Below are 26,149 nucleotides of genomic sequence, written 5' to 3' on the forward strand. Positions count from 1 at the left end.
TTATCTTCGCGTAATTGCTCACAAAGACCCCCGTGACTTCTCATGCTCGTAGCTTAAAGCACAACACTCGTTCTCTTTGAAATGACTCGAAGAGAACGAGTCATGTTTCCCGTCGTGTAAACAAATGTGTGAAGTCATGTGTTCGGAAAATGAGAAGAAGCAAAAGGTCTTCACACTCACATGGCTTATTAAAGTGTAGTTAAAAATACATGTTTCCCCCCTGATATTCTTGGTGTAGCAGTGTGATGACCCTTGATGGGGGGTTCCTCTGAGGAGCCTTGTTTCAACCAGTCGCCATAAAAAGAAAAATATACAGGCAGATCCTCGCATAGCTCACACCCGGAGCAAAGCAAACACTCTCTGCCATGTCCGTGGCCTCTCTCATGTCCTCACTTGTCTCAGGCCTTTTAACGTCCTCCCCGGAGCGTCCTGGATGGTATCCTCATCATCCCGTTGGGTGGCTGACACCCTTAAACAGGAAGGGACTCCTGCCATGACCCACAATGCTAACACGGAAAGCCGAGGGGAGCCTGGATGAGTTACATCATGTCCTCTTTGGGCTGCCTCACACCTGGAACCTGATAACTTTATGAGGACGGGGAGCTGCAGGAGAAACCATTTGTGGAAAATATCATGTTGTGTAGCTTATTCCTCATGATTACATAGTCTGACTTGTACATGCAGCAGTGACTGTCCAGAGGAGTCATGTGAATCTGAGAGCATAGCTGAAAGGAAATCAGGCTGAAAACACACTTTTTCAAAGGGTTTAGACGGCAGCCTGCCATCTAAACTGAGAGGTGGACACCTTCTGGAAGCAGCGGCTGATAGGATGCAGTCAATCTTCCTGTCAGTCCGAACAGAGCATCGCCCTGTACCCTCCCTCACTGGGGTGGTCCCTACCGTGCCGACCATCTCTACTCGGGATGACTTGGCAGCGCACAGGAACATGCTTCCCCTCAATCAGCAGTTTCCAGCAGGTGTGCTGTATGTCTCTTTTCTTTCATCCACACCTCTAACTCACTGGCAGTTGCCCTTGAGTAAATTTAACAGTATGTAATGAGGCGTGTGGTGCCAAACTAGACTCACACACCAGCGTCTCGGAGCCAAGCTAAACGTGCACATGAATGCAAAATCCTATTAACATCCTGTCTTTGATGCTGCTGTCAAACTCACAACAGACTGGGCTTCACAGTTAAGTGAAGTTAGAGGTGACATGTGGCTCTGCTGCACTGTAAACACACAGTAAGCCGGCCATCACCGATCTGTACACAAAAGGAGATGGCAAATGTGCCGGCCAGATGTGCCTTTTGTTGTGGTTGCACGTCTGTGGTCAGTGAAACTCGTTTAAAAACCTCATCCTCTAACTGGAGAAAGTATGAGTGAGTGAATTCCCCTCTGAGTTGACAAACTCTGTGATGACTTGTACCTTCCACATTGTTGTGGTTTGGCCCAAACCGCAGACCAGCACAGTGATTCATTCATAAATGCTGAGCCTTAGGTATTGTGGTGTGGGATACTCCAGGTCCAGCTACTTTAAGTTCATGCACAGCAGGAAGGTAATTTAGAAACATTGGGCTTGTTAAGAAACACAAACACAAAGTATTTAAATCTATGACACTCTTTGAATCTCCATATGTTTATGGTTACTTGACGCTGGACAGCGCCACAAACGCAGCATCCTGGATCAGTCCATGTGGCCACTCTGTTGAGCAGCATTTTCTCGGAGACAGAGCCTGGTCTCACAGTGCTCAGGATCAACCCAGTGGCCTGGAGCTCTTTACTGGCTTAGAGCGACTGTGGTTGGAAAGAAGGCCAGTGCCAGCCTCATTACTGGCCAGTGCCAACCAGGCGTTTGGCACATTTCAAGACCCTCAGGGTGGCGAGCATCCCATCACAACTTGCTTATTTTTCTATTCATGGGAGTCAGGATTAATGATAGTGACTTTGGTGCTGACCCTGAGCCATAGCTATGCAGCTTTTTATCACACCACATGAATGTGTTGTAAACCACGCTGATCTTCTCCACGGTTCAGGAACTGTTTGAAGCATTTTACATGCATGTACAGTTAAAGGGACAATTTGACATGGGGACGTTTATGAGGAGACGGGCAGACAAGACTAAAGACTCTACAGCTGGGCTAGCGGCGTTGTGAGGCCGTACTTATAGGCACACAGCATTGCTTTGAGCTAAATGCTCAGCATACTACTCTCTTCATATTCAGCAAGTATGATGTAGTACAGCGGTTACCAACCTACTCAGCTTGTATCCAAGAAAAGCTTTGCAGGCGGGAGACCAAATAGCTTGTTTTTTTACCTCAGTGAAAATGTTGTTTTTGAAAGGCTAAACGCCAACAAATATGGATTGAAGCAGAGTATTTCGACTTTACAACGCTCTAGAGTTATTGGAAATGTTTGGATCATGAGTCGAAAACAATCCTACACAGCCGCCACTGGAATTTAATTCTACAAATATAGTAGGCTTACTAATAATATTAGTCTAGCCTAATCTTTATATACAACTGTGCAGAAATACTGGGTTCAAAAAGAATGTGGCCTACTAAGTCGAAAAATTATATCTTTTTCAAATCTAATTTTGACAACCTCAGAGCAGACAGTCCCTGGCGCACCCCCTATGATCTTTGGTGCCCGGAGCTGGACCCCAGGTTGGAAACCACTGATGTAGTACATCTGATACTTATGGGATTGTCATTAGTTTTGCAGATATTTGGTCATAAACCACAATGTTGGACAAATTAAAATGTTGACCTGATGATGGCACTAGATCAAACAATCAGGGACATTAATGTCTGTGACAAAATCCACAGCAATCCATCCAATAGTCGCTGCCACATTTCACACAAAATCTCATGGTGGAGCCACAGGAAAAGTCAAGGAAAGGGATTAAACTTCATCCTCTGGGAACAATGAATGTCTGTACAAAATGTGGTGCCAGTCTATCTGATAAATGTTTAGGTATCTCAGAGGATAAGTGAAAACCTGGACCAGCTGGTAGTGCTACAGGAAAGGTCAGGGGATCAACAAAGTCTGTACGATTCATCCTCTGAAGACAACAAATGTCTGTATGAGGATCACTGAAGTCAGTGTAGGATTAATGCTCTGGGGACCATGAATGCCTGTTTAAAATTTCATAGCAATCTAAGAAATAGTTATTGAGATATTTCACGCACACTTACAGGCGGACATCAGGATGAATCTCACTTCACAGCCTATTCATACCTGACAACAAGGGCGGAGCGGCACAGAGGTGTTTGTCAAACGGCGGGACGGTCTACATCAGAGGCGCTGTCTTCACAGAGGAAATAAGGACTGCAATGTTTCCTGACACACCGAATATAAAACAGCTGCAAATCCCAGCAGGACAACTAACCCCATGAATCAATAGCCCCTCTCCAACATCATATAAAACATGGACAGCCATCAGCAAGGGGACACTTAATCTCCACGCTTGCAGTTTTTCAAGACCGCTTGTGGCTGTAAGCTCCTGCTTGTCTGACCTCAGCTGTGCGTATGGACGTTTATATCATTTTCAAAACAAAACATGTGTCGGCGGTCCTGTTTCTTATAGAGGAATGCGAGGTCTTTTTCATCTATGTGTGGCTGCTTGTAGATGGCTGGACTCGCAGCATCCCGGCTCGGGTGTTGAGAGCCGGGTCTCAGCGCTTAAATCACAGAGGATTGATAGGAGCAACAGAGAATCTGTGAAATATCAAGAGATGGAGGGGGAAATTCTCTTTAATCAGCAGCAGCATCCCATCCATACATTCCTTTGCTGCGCTTAGTTGCCAGACTATTGTCATCGCTGTGATGCGCATTTCTCATAGCCGTTTCCCCGTAATCCTCAACAATGTCGACTGCAGAACCACACTGTCACCGGCCATAAAGGAAGCCAGATAAAGCAGTGGGTAGAAATGGTGCAAATATGATTATTAAAAGTTATTTTTATAAAATGGTCACTATATCCTGACAGTAGTGCGTGAGACAGGTAATCTGAAAAGAATCATGTGCCTCTGTGTTCTCCTGTGCTCCTAACGGCATCTGCAAGAATTCACAGACCGGAGGGAAATAACCAATCAGAGCTGAGCTGGAGCCTTGCCTCTGAGCAGCTGTCAATCACTCGCGAACTTCGACCAAACGGTCAAACTAGGCAGCATTGATTAAATATGAATCAATATTCTGTTACTGTAATGCCTATTTCTCACCTCAAATGTTTCAGAAACATCTTGTAGTGTATTGTTTAGCTGTAAAATGAGAAAGTTTGTGACAGCCATGTTGAGATCAGTTGAGGAGATACCAAGCACCGCCCACCAGCTGGAGCACAGCCAATAGGAACGCTCTCTCTCTGAAATGACCTGTGATTGGCCAAAGTTTCGATTTTTTAAAGCCTGAAAACAGAGCCATGAGGAGGTGCAGAAGTGTAGTTATCTGTCAGAACACTTGAATTACAATATGCTGAAAGGTTATTATAGATTTTTTTGCCCAATGATGGCAAAAATATTCTGCCTACTGCCACTTTAAGACGCTGATAGGGCAACTGAAGAAGACATGGATGAGGCAGAAATTCCCCTAAAAACGCCAAAAGTCATTTTAGTGAAAGGAGCAAGAGAACTCTTCTTTTGCACGCTTCCATACAGAGGCCTGATGTTTGCCAGTGTTTGGACCGAGGCCTGAAGGACCTTTTCGCATGTAACATGAAGTCAGAACACTCCGCAGTGAAGGGTAAACTTCCATGGGGAGCACTTCAATCCAGACTCTGCTGCCGCTGGAGCGATGCTCTCCTGTCCTTCAACAACCCTGATTAAGATTGGCCTCTAAAATCGGCCCAATCATCGATGAATACCTGCAGCCAATCCAGTTGGCAGTTAATCAGTGGCGTCCAATCAGGTAATGAGGACCTGCATGTCGGAATGGGAAGCAGACAACCCCATGGCTGTTTAGCAGGAAGGAGGGATGGAGCGGTCAAGATCTAACGATACTTAAGGCGTGCCACATTTGGGTTCTCTGCCCTGTGGAGATCACTGTCTGCGGACAATTATCTCTGATCGGAGAAACTGATGGACATCTCCTGAGAGGCAGGGTGTCTGACTCAGAGATGGGAAATGAGGCACTGTATTTTCGATCATGTGAATTCTTTGGTTGAGGAGAACCACCCATAAATTGGCTCACCCAGGAACTTGGCAACCCCCGAACCCCCAAAAAACCGAGCAGGTCTGGAGATGTTTATGGAATAGTACATGGAAAATTTGTCAGAGAAACATGTTTTCCCTGGGAATTAGTATCATCAGATGAATTTACAAAAATGCGCACCATTGTTGTTGAGCGATCTCCCACAGGTTCTCTTGGGGAAGGACAAGCGTTCCAACATGGTACATTACTCTTAGCGAGCGCCAGAGGATGACTTTCTGATTTGTGGTCCCTCTTTAGCAAAGCATTCCTGGGGGAAATTTGAGAGAGAGTCCATTATGCAAATCCACAGGTGCATGCCAAGACCAAATAACTGGACTCCTGCCTCCAAGTACTTCAAGATGCCTTTCAGCCTGCTCCTGATAGTGTTCAGACCACAGTGTGAGGAGACACGCCAAGAACACGTGGGTGTGTATAGCGTGGAGGGCCGTGGGGCCTGCATGACCACAGCAAAGCAATTTAAAAAAAAAATCCATTATCAGACACTGTATGACTCAGGAAGCAAACATTCAGTCAATGCAACCTTCACATCTTGTGCTGATATGGCTGTCAGTCATGCCACCATCTCCATATCGTGAAAGGAAAGGGAGGACTTGTTTTTCAGTTGGGTGTGTTATCACATTTCATACACAGCAGAGCTCTCAAAAGATTGATTTCATTAAGTCTTCAGCTGACACGAACTGTGTTTGTTTTCATGTGTTGGTGAGGTATGTATTGTATGTGTGGAGAAATGAGAAATGTCTGTAGTGGAGGGGATACTCTCTGTGTTGAAGGCTGAAAGTGGTGGAGGGTCAGCTGAAGACAGGAAAGCTCCTCATCATTTACTGCTGCTAAACTGTCCTGTCCTGAGGGATGACAGCAGAAGAAGAAGCATCTGTTGATGTCACATGTAGAGCCACTGCCCCCTTGTGTCTGAAACATGAACTCTGCTGGCCAAGAAAGGAAATAAACAAATAATGTCTTTATATGTATTCATATGATTATAAAATAGTCTGATAAAAAAAAATGTAGGCCCTCTTATAATTAAAGATTTTGTTCCATGTATTAATAATTTGTTATCCTTTTAATGTGCCCCATCTATGCACCTCAGGCATGGAATAATTTACAAACACTTAAAATGAGAAACATTGATATCCATTGATGAATTCAAGTGCATCATGAAGAATGTTTTTCTTGAGAGGCCACTGTGTTAAACAGCTGTTCTTCAGTTTTATGTGAATTGTATATCATGTTGTGATTTTGTATGGCTGCTTCCTTGGCCAGGTCTCTCTTGTAAAATAATTGTTTTTATCTCAATGGGACCTCCTGTTGAAATAAAGGTAAAGAATAAGAAAATAGTGTTACCAGTGATGACAAGTCGAGCTATACATCTTCTGTTCTTAACCTTGAATAAAGGCAAACACATTGTGAACCTTCATTATGATGAGAACACCTTTGGTCCACCTTTCAAAGTACTCCTTGGCAATTTTCGGGACCCCAGTTTAGGAACCACTGGTCTGCACGTTCAACATCAGAAGCCTTCTCTGAGTCCAAATCCAGTTTTGAAAGTGTAAATAAAAAGAGTGTGTAATCACACTGCTTAACACAATCCAAATACGATGCACAATAAGTGAGACAAGGAGATAACAATTCAGTCCGTCATTTTTTATTCCCATAAACAAAGGACCTGCAGTGCAGAGAATCTCAAACATTCGTCAGCAGACGCTTGCAGTTTAAAAAAAGAAAAGAAAAAAGTATCCCGGCTTCAAAATCAGAAGCTTATATTTCACAATATCTACATCGCTAAAAGTCACACTCATCTAACCCAGAAACAAACATAAAACAGAGTAGTAGATGCTCATGAAAAGCAAAAACATTAATCTAGAAAACATAAAACTACAGGACAGACCTCCTTCATATTTGTTTATAATGGTCATATCTAATGGAACAACTAACACGTGTAATGCTTAAACTACTTTTTACTTTCTGGTAAATATGATATCAGACATTGGTACTGGTGCTGATAACACACCCTTAATGAAACATTTTCATAAGCACTTTTTTTCCCCCCACTGTTCTCAGTACATCAGGTCAACATTGCACAACCCAAACAAACCCTCTTATAAACCTCTCAACACTGTAAAAGGCCTGCTAAAGCACAAACAAATGCACATCAGATCCCAAGTGGACACTGCGGTGACTCTGATGAGCCAACGCAATAAATCCCAACCTGCTGCGAGTACAGTCAAAACGGGACATCCTTTTGCCATTCAACAAGAATGCAGTTAAATCTCTTAGTGGCCGAGTCAAACTTTTTTTTTTTTACTGCCGACGGTGAGAATAATGTGAGGAGTGACGCTGGACCCAGAGTGCTCTGTGGTGAACATATATTAAAACGATAATACTATTGAGATGAATCATCCATTAACGTTTCTGTCTTTTTGAGTCTAAACATGAATTTTCCTACAAACACTCTGACTGGCGGCACACACTAGTACAATATGGCTACTGAACATGTAAACTCTGGAACAGCAAAGGAATTGCTACACAATAATGAACAGGAAAAACAACTCTGTTGGCTCATGATATTAACAATACTAACAGCATTCAAAATAAATAGTTTTACAATAACAAACAGAAACAAACAGGGACATGATCTCCATTGATATAATGCTCCAGTTTACTGAAGATGTGGGCAATATGGCTAAAGGTTACGGGACTGGAAGGAGGCAGCTGTGAACTAACTGGATGTGAATGCACCTGTGTCAGAGGATGAAAGGGAGATTCTGAGGTAAACCTATAAAAGGCTGTGAATGAAAAAAGTAAAAAGGGCACTGCATATATAACAAAATGTTTGTTATATATGTGCTTCCTCAAACATCCACAGTGACCCCTGCATGTACTAGTAGAAATGCCATTATATACCTACTATTGTCGACTATGTTTCGCTCAACCTACGCACCTCTCTGGATACAATCAGAGGCAAAGGGCACCAATAAGGCAGGTTATAAAACATAACAAAAACACTCCAGACAAATTTTCAACAGTATGGGTCAACACAAATATTTTTTTTTCTTCCAAAACTCAATAAGTTAAAAACATGTATAAACAATAGAAATTACTTGGCTTCTTTTAAAACCCATTATTTCTGAGAGAGAGAAAAAAAAAAAAGCTTATAGAAATTATATAAACTGTCAATCCGTCAAAACGTGCAATAATAAAGAAATCCCTTCTCTTTAAATGTCAAACCGAAAAAAGGTAACGAGATGAAAACCTATGTATACACACTAGTATGTACAAGTATTGGAATAAAAGAGTGATATTATTATATATTTACAAACACACATCAGTCCCTGATCGATTAAGGCCAAAGTGCTGTAGATGTCACCCACATCACATGTAGGCCCGCTGTTGCACTTTAAATGTTCCTCAGTTTGCAAAAATGCAAAACAAGCAGTTATAAAGTAATACTCAAGGCCTTCGCTCTAGCATTTGTCTTTCGAACATATAAAACTAAGCAAACTTTAGCATTAAGAAATACAACTAACCCAAACTTCACCTTTTTCAGCAGTTCCTGGTTTCCTTCTTTTTTTTTTTTTTTTTACAAAAGCGAGATATTTTATATACATACAGTAGCTCTAGAGTTCATATGACTGAGTTCCAGTTTCAGGACAGCCTTCTGGGACTTCCTGTAACGCCCTCTCATCCTGAGAGAGTGTTTATAGGTGATTCTCTGCCAAGAAGCCCACTGTTGAATGCAGATGAATGCAGGAAACCGGCGCACTGGAGTGGGGCAGTGCTGGTCTCCTCTTGTACAGGTGGAACCACAGTGGCAGTGACGGGGGAGTCAGAGCATACCGAAGCCCTCGCTGCCCTCACTGATGGCCAGCTTCAACATCTTGTGCAGTTCCTCATAGGAGTCGTAGGTAGGGAGGCACAGCTGGTTAAAACTAGACAGAAAATTGGACCACAGAGAGAGACATTTTTAGGGGACCAAAATGTTCAAATTAATTTTCATGAACTGAAAACACACTGTGAAAGGGGTGAAGTTGTAAACACGGACAACACCCAAACCGCCATGGTAGCGACGCGTCAATCACAAGGTAGCCACGCCCTGAAGCATCCCCTGCTTTATGATCTATTTGACTCTAAATGGGACCATAATTTACTAAGTGAACATCATGCTGTATTGAAGAAGACTTGAAACTAGTGATTGAGACCATAAACTCATGTTTACAATGTTTACTGAGGTAATAAATCAAGTGAGAAGAAGGGTCATTTTCTCATAGACTTCTACACAATCAGAGGAGTCGCCCCCTGCTGGCTATTAGAAAGAATTCAGGTTTAAAGCACTTTCACATTGGCTTCACTTTTCAGACCCGGAGGTTGCCCACTGGTCTGGACTGGAGTGAGAAATCTATTAACAGACTGCCATCCCTAAAGCCTCAAGTCTCATCCTGTAATTAAATCTACCTGTGTTTTCCTACTCACCATGTGTGTGCAGTGGGCAAGGTGCTGTGTGTGGGGGCAGCAATGATCTGGAAGGAGGGGCAAAGGGTGTTGAACCCGCCAGGGGGAAGCTGAGAGGAGCCGGTGGTGAACTGCAGCAGACGAGCCAACTCCTCCTGGGTGAAGCTGGACACCACGGCCCAGAACCACTTCATCACCTGCGGGAGCAGAAAAGTCAACATGCTCAGACATTTTTTGATCACTGGTTGGAAGAAAACCGAGACAGAGAGTTCCCATAACATACTTTCTCTCTGAAGTGCCAAGATCCTCCGACAATCACAGCGTGGGCCTTGAAGTCCTGCACGTTAATATCACCGGTGCCGCACATCAACAGCTGTGAAGAGATTAAAGGGAAAACAAATTACAATTAGCCGGCAGTGTTTTAAACATCAACAGGATTTTAATAGAATCAACAAACATACCTCCAACTCATTCTCATCAAATATGGCTAGCAGGTTTTCTGGAACCAGTTCGTTCAAACCTGCAATTGATCAGGAAATTACACTAATTACATGCACATTACCGGAGAACTCAAAACAAAAGGAACTGGCAAAAAAAATAAAAAATGTCAGACTGCAGCTGTGCTAGTTTCCTCACCTTTCAGGAAGTGTTCCACCTCATCTCTCACCTGGCTGGCCAGCCTGTACTGGGCCAGCAGGTTGAGATAATGCATCTTGTTTTCATTGTTAACAGCGATCTGAGCTCCCCCGGATATCAGCTCCACCACCTGCAACAGAACACGTGGCAGGATATAAGTGTCACGCAAAATATATATATATAAAAAAAGTTCAGAAACTTTCTTGACTGGTAAAATATACAGGTCTAACATGTGTTTGTTTGGCTGTCACGCACAGCATTAGTGTACATGCGCAATTAATCTAATACAGTTTGGAGCAATACATACGTATCTAATTAAAAAGAAGTAGGTTGAACTCACCACGGGGAGTTCCACAGACAGTTATTTTGTGGTATTTTATAACTGAGCAACAAAGTTTAAAAAGGTCCACAGATGCCAAACTCCACCCGTCCACCTTTATGTAAACTCACCACTCCCCTTCTTTTTAAGAGAAACGCTTGCCAAACGAGCAATATGGTTTCTTTTGTTTGGTTTATTGCTCCTATCTCCTGTGAAATTACATCAGGGGATAAAAGGGGAGGTTCCTCTCCAAAGTGTTGCCTCACCTTCTCCAGCTGTCCTGACTTGCTGTACTTCTCCTCGGCGAACACCAAATCCATTTCACTCACGTCATTGTTTAGGATGAAGCAGACTTTAGTTTTGTAGAACTCCTGGTCATCCGTCTCAAAGTACTGCGTGTGGAAAAATAAAACGAAAACACAGGAAAATGACGTTTTTAAATAAACATGGTATTTCATCGGCTCGGTGCGGGGATAAAAAAGATGATTGGGTCGGCTTTAGTTCTCAGCTTTCAAATCTTAGGAAGTTGGACAAACAGCAAAACACACGCTGGCTTGTTCTCCATGAAATCAATCATGCCAAGAAACAAATCAGGTTTCTTGGCTTTGTGAGGAATGTTAAAGTGATGAGACAGTCCAGCTGACACCGGAGGGTAAACAATCAAAACATGACCCTCCAATGTCCGAGTGTTTTCGGTGAGAATGTACTGTGTTTCATACCTTGTAGTTCATCCTGAGGCCAATGATCTGGGCCAAGAAGGAACGCGTAAAGCGAGCTCGGACCAGCTGTTTGTAGGCCCCACCCAGAGCAGACTCATACAGGCACTTCCCCACGACGCGACCGGCAAACTCATACATCTTTAGACGCAGGTGAGGTGGCCGGTCAGCGTTTGGGTGAACCTGGAAAAAATTAAGATGAATGCGCTCTTATTTCTTAAACCGCATGTAGTTTAAGAGGACACTAAGCATCCTTAAGTGGTCTTAAATGTCGAAGTTTTTAAAAAGACAAACTTACCAGGCCCTGGTTGTTGTCGCTGAAGCGGGTGAACAGCTGGTTGGTGGTGTCAAAGAGTGTTTTACACACCAGTTCAAACCACTCCCTGCGAGGCCCTCCCCAGTCCAGAGCTGCAGAGAAATGTCAAAAGTTTTAGCGGTGTGGTCACCTTAATGAATTATAGTGGAAACCGCTTATAGTGATCACGTCTGTTCTGGTCAAATTGATCGTTAAAGGCGGATGATTATTACAACAGAATTTTTGTTGTTGTGCTTCATTTCTCATACAGATTACTATCTACTTGACATTTGTATATTTATGACATGAAGTTTATAGAACGGACAGCTTTGCTATTTACTGGCTCAATACCGATTCTTCTGCCTTTTCCCTCACCAAGGGTGAGGCATTGCCGTTTTTTGGCCGGCTCTGCATCGCGAGCGAACATGCAGATGAACGGCAAACGGAGGGAGACGGCGCTGATCTGCATGAGCTGCCGGATATATATAAGCGGTTGATCACTGTAACCGTGATCACTATAAGCGGTTTGCACCGTACTGTGTCTGCAACTTTCATTCTGATGTAATTTCAAAACCTTCTGGGGTTTAAGTGCTTTCTGCAACAGCAAAAATGTTCAACACTAGATTAGAACTCATAAACTTAACACAGACTGAAGACACCATGAATCACACTCAGCTATATTCAGATGTTTTGTTTACCTTCCTCATCCTGAAACACGACCTCAAAGTTCTTACTCCAGTCCGACACCGAGAAGTTCCTGGTAGCCTTCAGGGACTGAGCAACAGCAAGAGGGACAGACAGATGAGAGTGATTGTCAAGATTACAAGCCTACTTACGAAACAGCTTTATATTGCAGTAAGGCAGCACTCACCGAGTCCAGAATGGTGTGTCGGGTGATTTTTAGGCAGGTCTTGGTACGAGGTCTCTTGGAGTGGATGTGCCTGAGTTCACGTTGAAAGAAGTTCACCTTGTCTTGGAACGTTTCAGAGCCACCTGTGGACAACACCATCAAATTACTGCTACAGTCTCCACAAAAGACGAAGTTATTTACTAAGTGCAGCTCAAGACAAACACATTAGACTGAAACAAACCAATGTTCTTGTGCAGGAAGCGAATGAAGGTGGCAGCCATGATGTTCCTGTCTTTGCAGCTGAGCTCCACAGGAGGCTGTATCCCATCATCCACCACTAGAGTTAGGTACTTGTGAATCGGGTCAGGACCATGATAGGTGAACTGCAAAGAGAGAAGAAGATAACGGTTAGCTTGTCAAATCAAATCAAATCAAATCAAATCAAATCAAATCAAATCAAATCAAATCAAATCAAATCAAATCAAATCAAATCAAATAGGCCTGTTCTTCTGGGTTTTTGTGACATCACTTCTGCTTACCTTCGTTCCTGGACATACTCGAAAGGTGAAAAGGCGCCATGGAATAATTTTCAGGTAGAACTCCTTCACGGATAGTTGCTGTTGGACATAAAAGTCCAAGTCAGTGTCATCTTACATTAAGGTGTGTACTTCTTCATAAGTTGAAGAAGAAAAACCCCTTACTAATTAACTATTATACACTGGCCACTTACCTTTGGCGATATGTAACAGTAGACCTTTTTTGGTTTCTTGACCTTCTCAGGTTGTCCCTCCACAGGAGAGTCATGCTCATCCTCCTCTTCTCCCATGGAGGGCCTCCTCTGGGGGGCCAGCAAAGAGGAGGCTGGTAACTGCCATGAAGAACTGTAGTTCCCATTGCTGTAAAGGTATGCCTCAAAGTAGATACTTATGCCTGGAGTGGACACGTTCTTCTCCACACAGGTCTTCTCATTCTCTGTAATATGCAATGAGAATATGAGTATTAGGCTTTGAAAAACAGGCAAGAAAAGCTTCTATAGCAGTGTGTTTTCCGGCTGCTCACCACTGAGAACAATAATGTCAAATTCCCCATTGCTGAGCGGCTGGTCCTTGTAGGAGATGCGGGCCCTGAAACAGCCCGTCTTCCTCAGAGTCAGTCTCAGCAGAACCTGGCACTGCTGCTTGTTGAGTGACACTGACTTACTGTAGTGCTCCTCCACACTGTCATCATCCACAGTGCCCAGCTGCAAGAACAGGAAAACTAAAATGAATCCCAGCTCAGAACTCGTTCTGCTACGCTGTAAACCTACTGAACTGTTCAATTGGGAACAGAAGGGTGAAAAGAAGTGCTGGCTTTCATTTTTACAGTCATAATCAAGAAGTAAATCTTAAAATTACAGTATAATGGATGATAGAAAAAGGGGTTTGATCCCTTACAGAGTGCACATGGACGCTGTAGTTGGCTTCATCTGTGAGAGATGTGGAGTTACTGGTGGGGTTTCCATACTCGTCCCTGGGCTCAATCTGCAAAGTGTGCTGCTGGCCGTTTGTTAGAACCAGGGTGGAGAAGTGGTAGGCTATCTTGGTTTTGGATGGGACAACTGTACCTGAAGGGAACAAAATAGTAGAAAAATACTCAATCAGAAATAAAAAAAACAACTAGTCAAATCAATAATTATTAGGGCTGTCAAAGTTAACGCGATAACATGTTTACGCGAATTAGTTTTAAAACCACTAGTTTATTTAACGTATTAACGTAACTCGTGATCAGTTTTAAAGCTAGAGTGAAGATACTGGCATCATATGAAACTAGAAAAAACCTAAAGAATCCATTGGTACCAACCATGACATGTCAGCTTGTCTTGAAGGAGGTTAAACGCTCCAAACATACGCAAAATTTTGGCGAGGAAAAACTGGCATGGCCATTTTCAAAGGGGTCCCTTGACCTCTGACTTCAAGATATGTGAATGAAAAAGGGTTCTACGGGTACCCACGAGTCTCCCCTTTACAGACATGCCCACTTTATGATAATCACATGATGTTTGTGGCAAGTCATAGTTATGTCAGCACACTGACAGCTGTTGTTGCCTGTTGGGTTTGAGTTTACCATGTTATGATTTGAGCATATTTTTTATGCTAAATGCAGTACCTGTGAGGGTTTCTTTGTGTTAATTGATTTCAAATAATATATATATACATACATTTTCATAAAGCAGCATATTTGCCCACTCCCATGTTGATAAGACTATTAAATACTTTACAAATCACCCTTTAAGGTACATTTTGAACAGTTAAAAATAAGATTTGCGATTAATCGTGATTAACAATTCTAACCGATTGACAGCCCTAATAATTATACAGCAAACTGCAGGTTGGATCTAAAACACACACACAGTGGTAATACCTGGCTGAAATATCTTGTAATAAGGGCTGTAGGCCACATTGAGGCCACCCAGCTTCACAGCCACCTCATAGCGTCCAGCCTTGCGCACTGTGAAGGCCATTTTCACTACATTGGACTCTGGTTCTTGCAGAACCTCCTGTGTGACAGGGATGTCCAGAGCCAGTTCGATGTGGGTGATGTTGACCCTCAGCCCCACAGGCCGGTGGGCCGGAAAAGGCTGGCCGTTTTTATAGAAGAGCTGAGAAGACAGAAGAACAAAAGAGACCACACAGGTACATTTCACATTTGTTCATATAGTTTTGCTGACCAAATATTCTCGACACTGCTGCATGCATTAGCCACTTGTTAGAAGGTCAATTGACTAGAAAGAAAAAAAAAAAGAGGTACAGCACATCTTCAGCTTCGGCCCATTAGGGAATCAATCATCACCTGGACTCTGAAGCTCATAGTCTGCCCCACTTCCTGCGGTTCCTTCCAATCCCAAGACACCTTGCAGGAACGTGGGTCCAGGTAGTTGCCCCGGACATAGTCGTAGATGCTCCGGTCACCGCGTCGCCCTGGATCCTCATTCTGCAGGAAGCTGACAACCCTCGCTGCAAGCTCGCAGAGGAACTTGATGGTGAAGACAAACGCTATGATGGAAACAGTAATTCCACCTACCGTAAGAAGGGAAGAAGCACAGGAGACAGGTATTTATTTGGTTTTGAAATAAGTTGATTCCCCACTAAAACAGAGCAGAGCTTAAAGTTTGACAAAGGTTACTTTAACAAGTCCTCGAGCTATAAATAATACAAAGCAATTTGTAAAACCGGTAGTGCCACTTCACGGTGCTTGCAAAAAGAGAAAGTAGGAGTCATGTAGCAGCAATGCAAGCACCAGCCATATCAGCCCACACCCCAATCAAAACAGCTAACACTGGACTCACCAATCACGTAAAACATGAGGTCCCTTATCAAGAAGCACAGTGCCACAGTACAGCCAAATATGAGAGCTCCCGCTGAAAACAAAGGGACATTGTGCCAGTGAATAATTAAAATGAAGACAATACACACTTCCTGGTCTGAGTCAGCAGGTTAAATGGTGATAGTTTTACTTTCTTTTCTTCTTAAGATATTGTTTTTATATATAACCCCAGATTGGACATCAGCACCAGTATATTCTACATGGTGTCCTGTCAAATGAAGCAACAACAGGTGCAAAGAAATGTGGCCAGTTTTGAGCTTTGGTATATGGACATTTAAATCCATACCCTGGGGCAAGAATACCAAGGTAACCAGCGTTATGGTAATGCATTAGGAATGCTATAAAGTAACACATTTATTTGTTTTATATTACCCTACATTTATCCTCAATTGGAGGGAATACTGTGTTTATATGAGAGAGAAAAAGACAGAAAAATAAACAAGTGTTAGGCTGTACAGAGCTGAAGCAACACGGAACTTCTCCATTACAACACTTCAGCTAGATTCAAAAGATATGCAACTCTTGTAGTAACAACACTTGAGAAAGCACTTAGCAACACTTACCAGCATTACAATCCATCTAATGTTTACGTCTTGTACCTAAATGCCTCTTAAGACTCTGCAGCTGTGGAAATCAACCCAAACTAAAAACAAGTCTAAAGGGCAGAAAATGATCAGGATCTCACCAATTGTCCACTTCTCATTCAGACGCCTCACAGCAAGGCTGTGCACCAGCCGGATCTCGTAGTCCTGGTCACGACTCCCCCTGGTGTTCTGGAGGATCTTGATGCCGGTAGACAACTTTATGTAGTCTTCGTAGTAGGCAGCTATAGACAACTGCAGGTGACTGTCAAACTGAGACAGATCATCCAGATTCATACAACGAAACTTCTTCAGGCTGCAGGGAAAGCAAAAGTGAAAATATATGAAGTAGATAATTGAAAAAGGAGTGGTAGCAGTGCTTAATAACTTTAAAAGTACAGCCTTTAGAAATACAACCCTACCAGGACTGCTATCTCCCTGTCTATTGACCAAGACTGCTGACTGCACACAACGGGCTGTCCCCACACACAAAACAAACACTAGTTTTTGTGCAAATCTGTACAAGCTTAAAATCAATATTATCAGCTAAACTCGTCAGTTATGTCAACAGGGAGTGAGACGGTGTGGCATGTTTCATCTGGCCTTACCAAAAGACTTCAGATTAAAGCCGTAAAGCTTTATTACATGCAAAGGTCTAGATAAGCACAGCAGAGGAAAATGCTTAGCATTCATAGTGTGGTTATCATTGCCAATATTACTAGCACACAATATTATCCAAATAATTGCTGAAATAAGAGGAAAATGTTCAAGCAGTGTTAACACAAATTTTAGTGATTAACAAACACAACTTTCAGAAAAATAAAAGTGGCTTTTTCCAATTGTCAATTTTCTTTGTCAACAAAGCTGAAGTATCTGACATTGCTTTTATTTATCTAATGCCATGCAAAATGTGAATTTATTAGCATGCTACTGCATCCAGTTCACAGTGTGGCGTGGTTCCTTATCTACATTGTGTTTGTGATTAATTATTACTGTAATAATGAAAAGAAAAAACTATTACTACACTATTTATCTGAGAAGTAATGAGAGACAATTGAGTGCAAAGATCATCTTCTGTTACTACACGGTTACTGAATTGCAGCTCTGTCATAATTATGTTATCAATAAAGGTTTAAAGTCCAGTCGATCAAAATGCAAATGGGAGGCAGCGATAGCATGACAGTCATGACCTTCAGAAATGGGACACTGTGTCCCTTTAGAAACATCAAACTGTTTTCCTTAAAAACATGAGGACTATGACATGATGACTATGTATTTGAGAAACACAGTTGACCTTGTTAACTGAGGCAACATTTTGATAATGCAATAACTATTTATCATTGCCGGTTGGTTCTGACTGCATCAATAGAGAAAGCACTCAACGCACATGCACACCTGCATTGCTGCAGGGTCTCACACAAACGGTCTCTAAAGAATACTTTTTACTGCAGTGACCCTCTGAAACACTGCAGCCTTCACAGCTCAAGTGTCAGCAAACTCAGCCAGTCATGAATGGAGAGGCTGCCCTCAAGTGGACGTAAATAAATATAGCCTGTGTTAACCAGCATAAAACATGACCATAACCACATAACTTATTCAAGACATAAAAAAAATGAAACTATGCTGGGATATATCTGCATTTATGACATGCCAAAAAGTAATCGTTTCCGAAAAATGAAAACCGCTCATGTTAAAGTTAAGACCTTTCTTTGCTTACGAATGGTAATAGTGCCCCAGGTTCTGGGAGCAAAGCCACTCCTGGAAGGCAAAGTCTCGGAGCAGCTGGATGTGGGCCTCTGCAATCTCCCTCCAGAGCTGCTGTTCCTTCACCACCTCTTCCAGACGACTCAGTGCACTCAGACTCAGTTCCTCCAGTGTCTGTACATCTGGATGACACATGAACAGTACATAAAAATCCCCCGGACACATACCAGCCAACAAATCAGCATCAGCAATGCCCCAGCACAGGCTTAAATGCTGATTAAAGTCTATTATAAAGAGTATTTAAGCCTGTGCTGATTGTCCGTGCATGCCACATGCATCTCATAAGCCTGAATATTCTGTGTTCAAAAAAATTACCAGGGTCAAAGAAATAAGCAGCACAATCTCCTTGCATTAAACATAGTTAAAGTCCAGTTGAATATGACACGTATCCCTGGTATTTCTGCAAAAGCTCTGAAGGTGGTGGATAAACTCATGATTGGAGAAACAATCCAAACCAGAAAGTTTCAGGTAATCTTGCAGAAGTGTCCTTGTGCAGGTCACTGAAGATACACCTGCTTACTTCACCCAGGATTAGACTATCAACCAAAATTTCTAAGCTGCTGCAACGGTCATGTGAATCTCAAATGAAGATGACTGTAAGCCACTGACCTTCAAATAAGTGCTTGTATTGAGAGAGGCTATGTCCTTGGAGCCATTCCTCAATCTGACTCTCTTTTCCTTTCTTCCAGCGCACTTCCCAGAAGAAGATCCACGACACTGAGCAGAAGAGGAAGGTCAGGAAGAAGCGGCGGTCCATCAGACCATCTTTCAGCCTTCACTCAGACCCCTCTGTGCTCAGAGGAAAACTGCCACTCACAAGGGGGGCTTGTCAAGTTTCCTACAATTAGAGAGAAACTGCTTAGGCTCAAAACAGCTAGTTTTCAACAAATATATTCTAATGAGGAACATGGGACAAACAGATGGGACATTAGTACGCCTAGGATGAGTTTTTGCTCTGCCAGAGAAAGCATGAATATTTAAGTGTCACCTTGGAGAAGTGTTGGCTGATGGGAGAACAACACTACATGTAATCCACAGCACTGAAATATGCATGGACAACTTGGCTAAAGAATGGTCATAACACTCTCCCAAGCCCCTGTTTCTCCCAAGTCAAAGAAACCACTTTAAATACCATCCAACAACAACAACAACAACTACAGTGCAGCTAATGATGATGATGGTACTGATAATGATAAGCTGTCTAGACGTGTCAGCTCAGGTGTCATATCGTTTCCAAATGTCATCTGCTGCCACTGTTGAACCACTACATATAGCTAGTTAAATAACTCATCCAAACGGTCATGCTTTGGTTACCGGACAGTTACTTATCTGTCACCTTGGAGAAGTGTTGGCTGGTGGGAGAATAACATTAAATGTAATCCACAGCACTGAAATATGCATGAACAACTTGGCTAAAGAATGGTCATAACATTCTCCCAAGCCACCCTGTTTGTCAAAGTCAAAGAAACCACTTTAAATCCCATCCAACAACAACAACAACAACAACAACAACAACAACAACAACAACAACAGTGCAGCTAATGATGATGCTACTGATAATGATAAGCTCTCTAGACGTCTTAGCTCAGGTGTCATATTGTTTCCAAATGACATTACATGTAATCCACAGCACTGAAATATGCATGAACAACTTGGCTAAAGGATGGTCATAACAACACTCTCCCCAAGCCCCTGTTTAGCAAACAGAGAAACTGTCAAAGTTTAACCACTCTAAATCCCATCCAACAAAAACAACAATAGTGCAACTAATGCAATATACACCTCAAGTGCAACTACCTTTGTTTACATTTTATTAATTACATCTATACTACCTATTTTACAAGTGCAATTACCTCTGTTTACATTACATCTATTTTTATATTTTATACTTCTAGTGTAACACTTCTGTTTATATTTATTTATTACATCTACTTTATCTGTTTTATTTGCTTTATAACTGTGTGTGTTTTACCTGTTATATGTTTTAATCTGCCTCGTTTAGTCTTGTCGAGTATTTATTTTAAAGCACTGACCAGAATTGGCAAATGTGAATCACGTTGTATTTAATACGATGACAATAAAGCTTTCTATTCTATTCTATTCTATTCTATTCTAATGATGATGGTACTGAACATGATAAGCTGTCTATACGTGTTAGCTCAGGTGTCATATCGTTTCCAAATGTCATCCACTGCCACTGTTATGAACCACCACACAGCTAATTAAATAACTCAGCTTTGGTTACCGGACAGTTACTTGAAATATAAACCAAACTAACTGCAACATCATCAATTCTCTCCGGTCTATTGTCACTTGGAGGAGCCAGGTAAAGCTGAAGGCTACACCTGTCAGCTACAGCAGCATATTTCAGCCTTCACTCAGACCCCTCAATGCTCAGAGGAAAACTGCCACTCACAAAGTGGGCTTGTCAAGTTTCCTACAATTAGAGAGAAACTGCTTAGGCTCAAAACAGCTAGACCAAAAATACTCAACAAATATATTCTAATGAGGAACATTGGACAAACAGATGGGACATTAGGATGAGTTTAACTCTGAACTGCTCTGCCAAAAAAGCATGAATATATTTAAGTGTCACCTTGGAGAAGTGTTGGTTGAAGGGAGAATAACATTACATGTAATCCACAGCACTGACATATGCATGAACAACTTGGCTAAAGAATAGTCAAAGAAACCACTTTAAATCCCATCCAACAACAACAATAACAACAACAACAGTGCAGCTAATGATGATGATGGTACTGATAATGATAAGCTGTCTAGACGTGTCAGCTCAGGTGTCATTAAATGTCATCCACTGCCACTGTTATGAACCACCACATATAGTTAGCTAGCTAATTAAATAACTCATCCAAACAGTCAGCTGCTACTGCAATATCACCAGTTCTCTCCGGTCTATTGTCACCTGGAGGAGCCAGGTAAAGCTGAAGGCTACACCTGTCAGCTACAGTAGCATATTTCAGCCTTCACTCAGACCCCTCAATGCTCAGAGGAAAACTGCCACTCACAAAGTGGGCTTTCCTACAATTAGAGAGAAACTGCTTAGGCTCAAAACAGCTAGACCAGAAATACTCAACAAATATATTCTAATGAGGAACATTGGACAAACAGATGGGACATTAGTACGCCTAGGATGAGTTTAACTCTGGACTGCTCTGCCAAAATAGCATGAATACATTTAAGTGTCACCTTTGAGAAGTGTTGGCTGAAGGGAGAATAACATAACATGTAATCCACAGCACTGACATATGCATGAACAACTTGGCTAAAGAATAGTCATAATAACACTCTCCCAAAGAAACCACTTTAAATCCCATCCAACAACAACAACAATAACAACAACAGTACAGCTAATGATGATGATGGTACTGATAATGATAAGCTGTCTAGACGTGTTAGCTCAGGTGTCATTAAATGTCATCCACTGCCACTGTTATGAACCACCACATATAGTTAGCTTGCTAATTCAGTAACTCATCCAAACGGTGAGCTGCTACTGCAATATCACCAGTTCTCTCCGGTCTATTGTCACACTGGAGGAGCCAGGTAAAGCTGAAGGCTACACCTGTCAGCTACAGTAGCATATTTCAGCCTTCACTCAGACCCCTCAATGCTCAGAGGAAAACTGCCACTCACAAAAGGGGGCTTTCCTACAATTAGAGAGAAACTGCTTAGGCTCAAAACAGCTATACCAAAAATACTCATCAAATATATTCTAATGAGGAACATTGGACAAACAGATGGGACATTAGGATGAGTTTAACTCTGAACTGCTCTGCCAAAAAAGGCATGAATATATCTAAGTGTCACCTTGGAGAAGTGTTGGCTGAAGGGAGAATAACATTACATGTAATCCACAGCACTGACATATGCATGAACAACTTGGCTAAAGAATAGTCAAAGAAACCACTTTAAATCCCATCCAACAACAACAACAATAACAACAACAACAGTGCAGCTAATGATGATGATGATAATGATAAGCTGTCTAGACGTGTCAGCTCAGGTGTCATTAAATGTCATCCACTGCCACTGTTATGAACCACCACATATAGTTAGCTTGCTAATTCAATAACTCATCCAAACAGTCAGCTGCTACTGCAATATCACCAGCTCTCTCCTTTCTATTGTCACCTGGAGGAGCCAGGTAAAGCTGAAGGCTACACCTGTTAGCTACAATAGCATCAGTTAACCAGCTAACGATGCTAACAGCTAGCTTAGCCAAGTTATCCGACAAATGTCAGCGGAATATCTCAGCAGCTCGTCTCCTTCACATGACTGCTCACACACATGCACAATAACAACACGTTCAGAAGACAACAGCTTAGCAGTAACACAGATACACAAAGCAAATGCATATGATATGAAACGCTGCAGCTACCTTCGTCTGTTGGGCATTAGCTTAGCGCTTAGCAACCGGAACAGAATGCGCAGAAATTTGTCGAATTTTGATTACGTCATCCAGTAAGCGCATCGTACACACGAGGAGAAGTAGAAGCAAACACTCAGATCTGTGGTCTCACGTTTAAACCATGGTATGTCTTCTTTAACTATGTTACAAGTCTAGGTACACCACGGGTGTCTTGATGATTGCTATCCGTTAAAGCACGCTGTTTTGTATGTTATTAATTTGACGTTGAAGCTTTTTTTTTTTAGCAGGCAAGCCACAGAGCTAACTTAGCCTAGCGCCTAACGTAAAGTAAGCTCACGTTATCCTCTGTAGCTTTATAAATCAACATCCTGCCTAAAGAACAGCTTCAATAATGACACTAAAGTTTAGTTTAGTTTTCCTATGATTAAAAGTTAGATGTGGAGACGGGGTTTTGTTTCAGTAAAGAAAGATCTGGTGTTGTGAGGTGGACTCAGACCCTCCACCAACATCAACAATGTCCACTCCTGCTATATAACATGATATAGATAGATAGATAGATAGTAACTTTACTGATCCTGAGGGAAATTCAAGTTTCCAGCATCACAGTTCCATAGTGCAAAACATGTTAGTAAAAAGGCAGTAAAAAAGTTAGTAGTGCAAAGTACAAAGTACAAAAACATATACCAGAAATAAAAATACAAGGAGATGAAGAAAACTGTTAAAACTGAATATAGTGCAGGGTAACAGCTGTGATACAGGACTATTAAAAAAAAAGTGAATATAGTGCAGAAGAGACTGTTAAAAATGAGTATTATAGTGCAGGGTAACTCCAGTAGCTTAGTCTATGAAAGTGCACTGTGTGCATTATTATCTGTCCTGCAGACCGTCCAGTTTGTTGATATGCACTCTTGTAGGTGATATCTTGGTTGTAATCAATTTCTGTGTTTTTTTAACTTGTTCATTCTAGGGGAAGCAGAAAACAAGGAAGTTTGCCGCAATGAAGAGAATGATCAATCTGAAAGATAATAGAATGTGAGTTTTAATAATTGCTCTCTGTTTTCTAGGTAAAGTCACCTTTGGTTTAAACAACTTATTTGTTATCGCTCTGTCCATCTTAACAAAACATTTAGTAGTTTAATGTGGGGATCTTAAAGGGACTATTTGTAACTTTCAGAAATGCTTCTTAACAGCGACACCTGTGGCCGTGAAATCAACGAAAGTCAGCGTCGGGCTCGCGCTTGCTCGCTCTCAATATACCTGAACGAGCATCACTCAAAACAGTGAGGCGACACACGTCAGCTAAAAGCACAATATCACTCTATATTTCAGCTGCTTGGCAGTAATGTTAGCTGACCAGATGAAGGTCTCTCCATGAACATGATTTAGATTTGATCCTAGTGTTGGCTTTTCCTGCCTAAGTGCAGGCTGAAGCAGCGGCGCTCTGCAGCGTGTCTCCCTGCTCTCTCCTCCCGCAGCCGGAGAGAGCAGGAGACACCGGCACCCGGTCGGTAACGAGAGGGTAACGTTACTAGCTAAGGAGCTCCGTCCCTTCACAAGACACGGGAAACCTCTGTTGGTCTGGAGGAGCTGCAGCATTTTTTTTCTGCACAAATGTCCACTGTGCATTCACTAGATATTCTCAGAGCTAAACTAACTCTTCTGCAGTGAGGAGTGAGCGCGCGTTCACGTCTAGAGGTGGAGCAAGCTGAGAACGCGCGTGCTCTCTGAGCGAAGGCAGGCAGGCAGAGTTGGAGAGGCAGCGGCCACACGCGAACGCGCATATGTGAGCGCGCATGTGTGACGACCCGCTACATTTATGCGCGTACAAAGTTACAAATAGTCCCTTTAAAGGTCTGTGCAAGAACTATAACTCCTTGTTTGTTTTGTAGAAAAGAGAAAGACCGGGCTAAAACCAAAGAGAAAAAGAAGAAAGATCCCTCAGCGCTTAAGGAGAGAGAAGTGTAAGTCAAGAGCTTGAATTAGTAGATGAAGAACTTGTGGTGGATGGCTTCTTAACGGGATTTATTTTAACTATTTGTGCAGGGCAAAGTACCCATCATGCCTGTTCTTCCAGTACAATACTCAGCTTGGTCCACCATACCACATTCTGGTCGACACCAATTTCATCAACTTCTCCATCAAGGCCAAACTGGACATTGTTCAGTCTATGATGGATTGTCTGTATGCAAAATGTAAGTATAATATAGCCATGTGGTAAATATGAATGAGGACAATAACCCTTTTTCCAATCTAATTATTATATATAATGATTCATAATGTTTATTATCATCCAATCCAGGTATCCCATGTATCACAGACTGTGTGATGGCTGAGATTGAAAAGCTTGGAATGAAGTACAGAGTCGCACTCAGGTACAAGCTGCTGAATATATAAAGGCGCTGGGCGCATGAACATATTCTATTTCTAAGTTATTATATCTAATTACATTATTTCCTGTTTTGTTTTTGCAGGATAGCCAAGGATCCAAGGTTTGAGCGCCTGCCATGCACACACAAGGGAACATATGCCGATGACTGTTTGGTCCAAAGGGTAACACAGGTAATATGCTTTAATATAAACATGTAGCTATACATACATGTAATAGAATGCAATGAAGTTAACGCCTCAATATGTTGAGTAATAGGCCTTTGTCACACATTTTGGCTCGTCATAGCAGGAAAAGCACAGATGTAATAAATAACATTTAAAATGAGTCGTCATATCATTATAGTAGGTAAATGTATGTCATTTTACACTGTGTAGATTTTTGCACATAAGGGTAAATATCAATAACATAAATATATTTCCACAGCACAAGTGTTACATCCTGGCCACTGTGGACAGAGATCTAAAGAGAAGAATCAGGAAGATCCCCGGGGTTCCCATTATGTACATCTCAAACCACAGGTAACACTATTCCAAACATTTGCTTTAAATATATGGTAGCTTTTTATGTGTGTGTGTTTTCTTTTTTCATAAAACGTTATTTTTTTTTCTTTCTGGACTCAGTACCAGCTTCATCAAAAACACAGCTATAGCCTACTGATTGTTTTCTGATTTTTGTTTTTTCAAACAGGTACAATATTGAACGGATGCCTGATGACTACGGTGCTCCAAGGTTTTAATATTTCCACAACTGAGCTAGACCTGTAAATAAACCAAGTTTCCTGTTGAACATTATTTTCCTTTTATTTTATGTATATCAAAAACATTGTGAGGTTTTGGGATTTGGTTTGGTGAGGGTGGGGTGTGTTTGATCTAACAGCAACTTACTTTAAGTTTTGTTGTTCTTAAATCATTTTGTTACAAGAATAAATGAATTGTTGCAATGTCCATGTCTCCAGTCTCCAGTTTTTCCAACACCCCAAATGTGAAGATGCATGTTTGATATATGAGCAAAGATGGTAATTTACTGTGGAAAAGATGCATTAGAGCAATTTCAGGTTCATATTTTTACACAGTTGTCTGTCTTCTTAATTATCTTGTCTTCAGGTCTTTGATTTAAAGGTGCTATTGATAACATTCAGCCACTAGATGTCAGACCTTGTTAGAAGTGGGAACCAAATGTCAGATATCTTCCACAG

The 26,149-nt window shown here is 41.9% G+C and overlaps 2 protein-coding genes across 6 annotated transcripts; one reads left to right on the plus strand and one right to left on the minus strand.

Moving 5' to 3' along the window:
- Positions 1-6,831: 6,831 nt before the first annotated feature.
- Positions 6,832-22,696, minus strand: arel1 (apoptosis resistant E3 ubiquitin protein ligase 1). 5 transcript variants are annotated; one of them, XM_037746477.1, is made up of 22 exons: positions 22,575-22,696; positions 18,785-19,013; positions 18,129-18,297; positions 16,516-16,727; positions 15,793-15,864; positions 15,297-15,523; positions 14,868-15,105; positions 13,901-14,070; positions 13,527-13,707; positions 13,198-13,439; positions 13,007-13,084; positions 12,709-12,850; positions 12,489-12,610; positions 12,316-12,391; positions 11,621-11,730; positions 11,326-11,505; positions 10,873-10,998; positions 10,288-10,417; positions 10,113-10,171; positions 9,935-10,024; positions 9,673-9,848; positions 6,832-9,131 (listed from the first exon to the last, which is right to left on the minus strand). In XM_037746477.1, the coding sequence occupies exons 2-22, from the start codon at positions 18,930-18,932 to the stop codon at positions 9,029-9,031; spliced, it is 3,051 nt and encodes a 1,016-aa protein (XP_037602405.1). In that variant the 5' UTR covers positions 18,933-19,013; positions 22,575-22,696; the 3' UTR covers positions 6,832-9,028. The 5 variants fall into 5 exon arrangements, with proteins under 5 accessions (XP_037602405.1, XP_037602404.1, XP_037602406.1 ...); XM_037746476.1 differs by having other exon boundaries at positions 15,297-15,526; XM_037746478.1 differs by lacking the exons at positions 18,129-18,297; positions 18,785-19,013 and having other exon boundaries at positions 15,297-15,526; positions 22,575-22,665.
- On the plus strand, positions 22,656-25,898 carry fcf1 (FCF1 rRNA-processing protein). Its single transcript, XM_037746481.1, has 8 exons — positions 22,656-22,728; positions 23,533-23,597; positions 24,455-24,526; positions 24,609-24,757; positions 24,865-24,937; positions 25,037-25,124; positions 25,378-25,472; positions 25,642-25,898. Exons 1-8 carry the CDS (start codon positions 22,726-22,728, stop codon positions 25,688-25,690), a joined length of 594 nt encoding a protein of 197 aa, XP_037602409.1. The 5' UTR covers positions 22,656-22,725; the 3' UTR covers positions 25,691-25,898.
- Positions 25,899-26,149: the final 251 nt, after the last annotated feature.

Source organism: Sebastes umbrosus, chromosome 16 (assembly GCF_015220745.1).
Source record: "Sebastes umbrosus isolate fSebUmb1 chromosome 16, fSebUmb1.pri, whole genome shotgun sequence".
NCBI classification, from domain to species: domain Eukaryota; kingdom Metazoa; phylum Chordata; class Actinopteri; order Perciformes; family Sebastidae; genus Sebastes; species Sebastes umbrosus.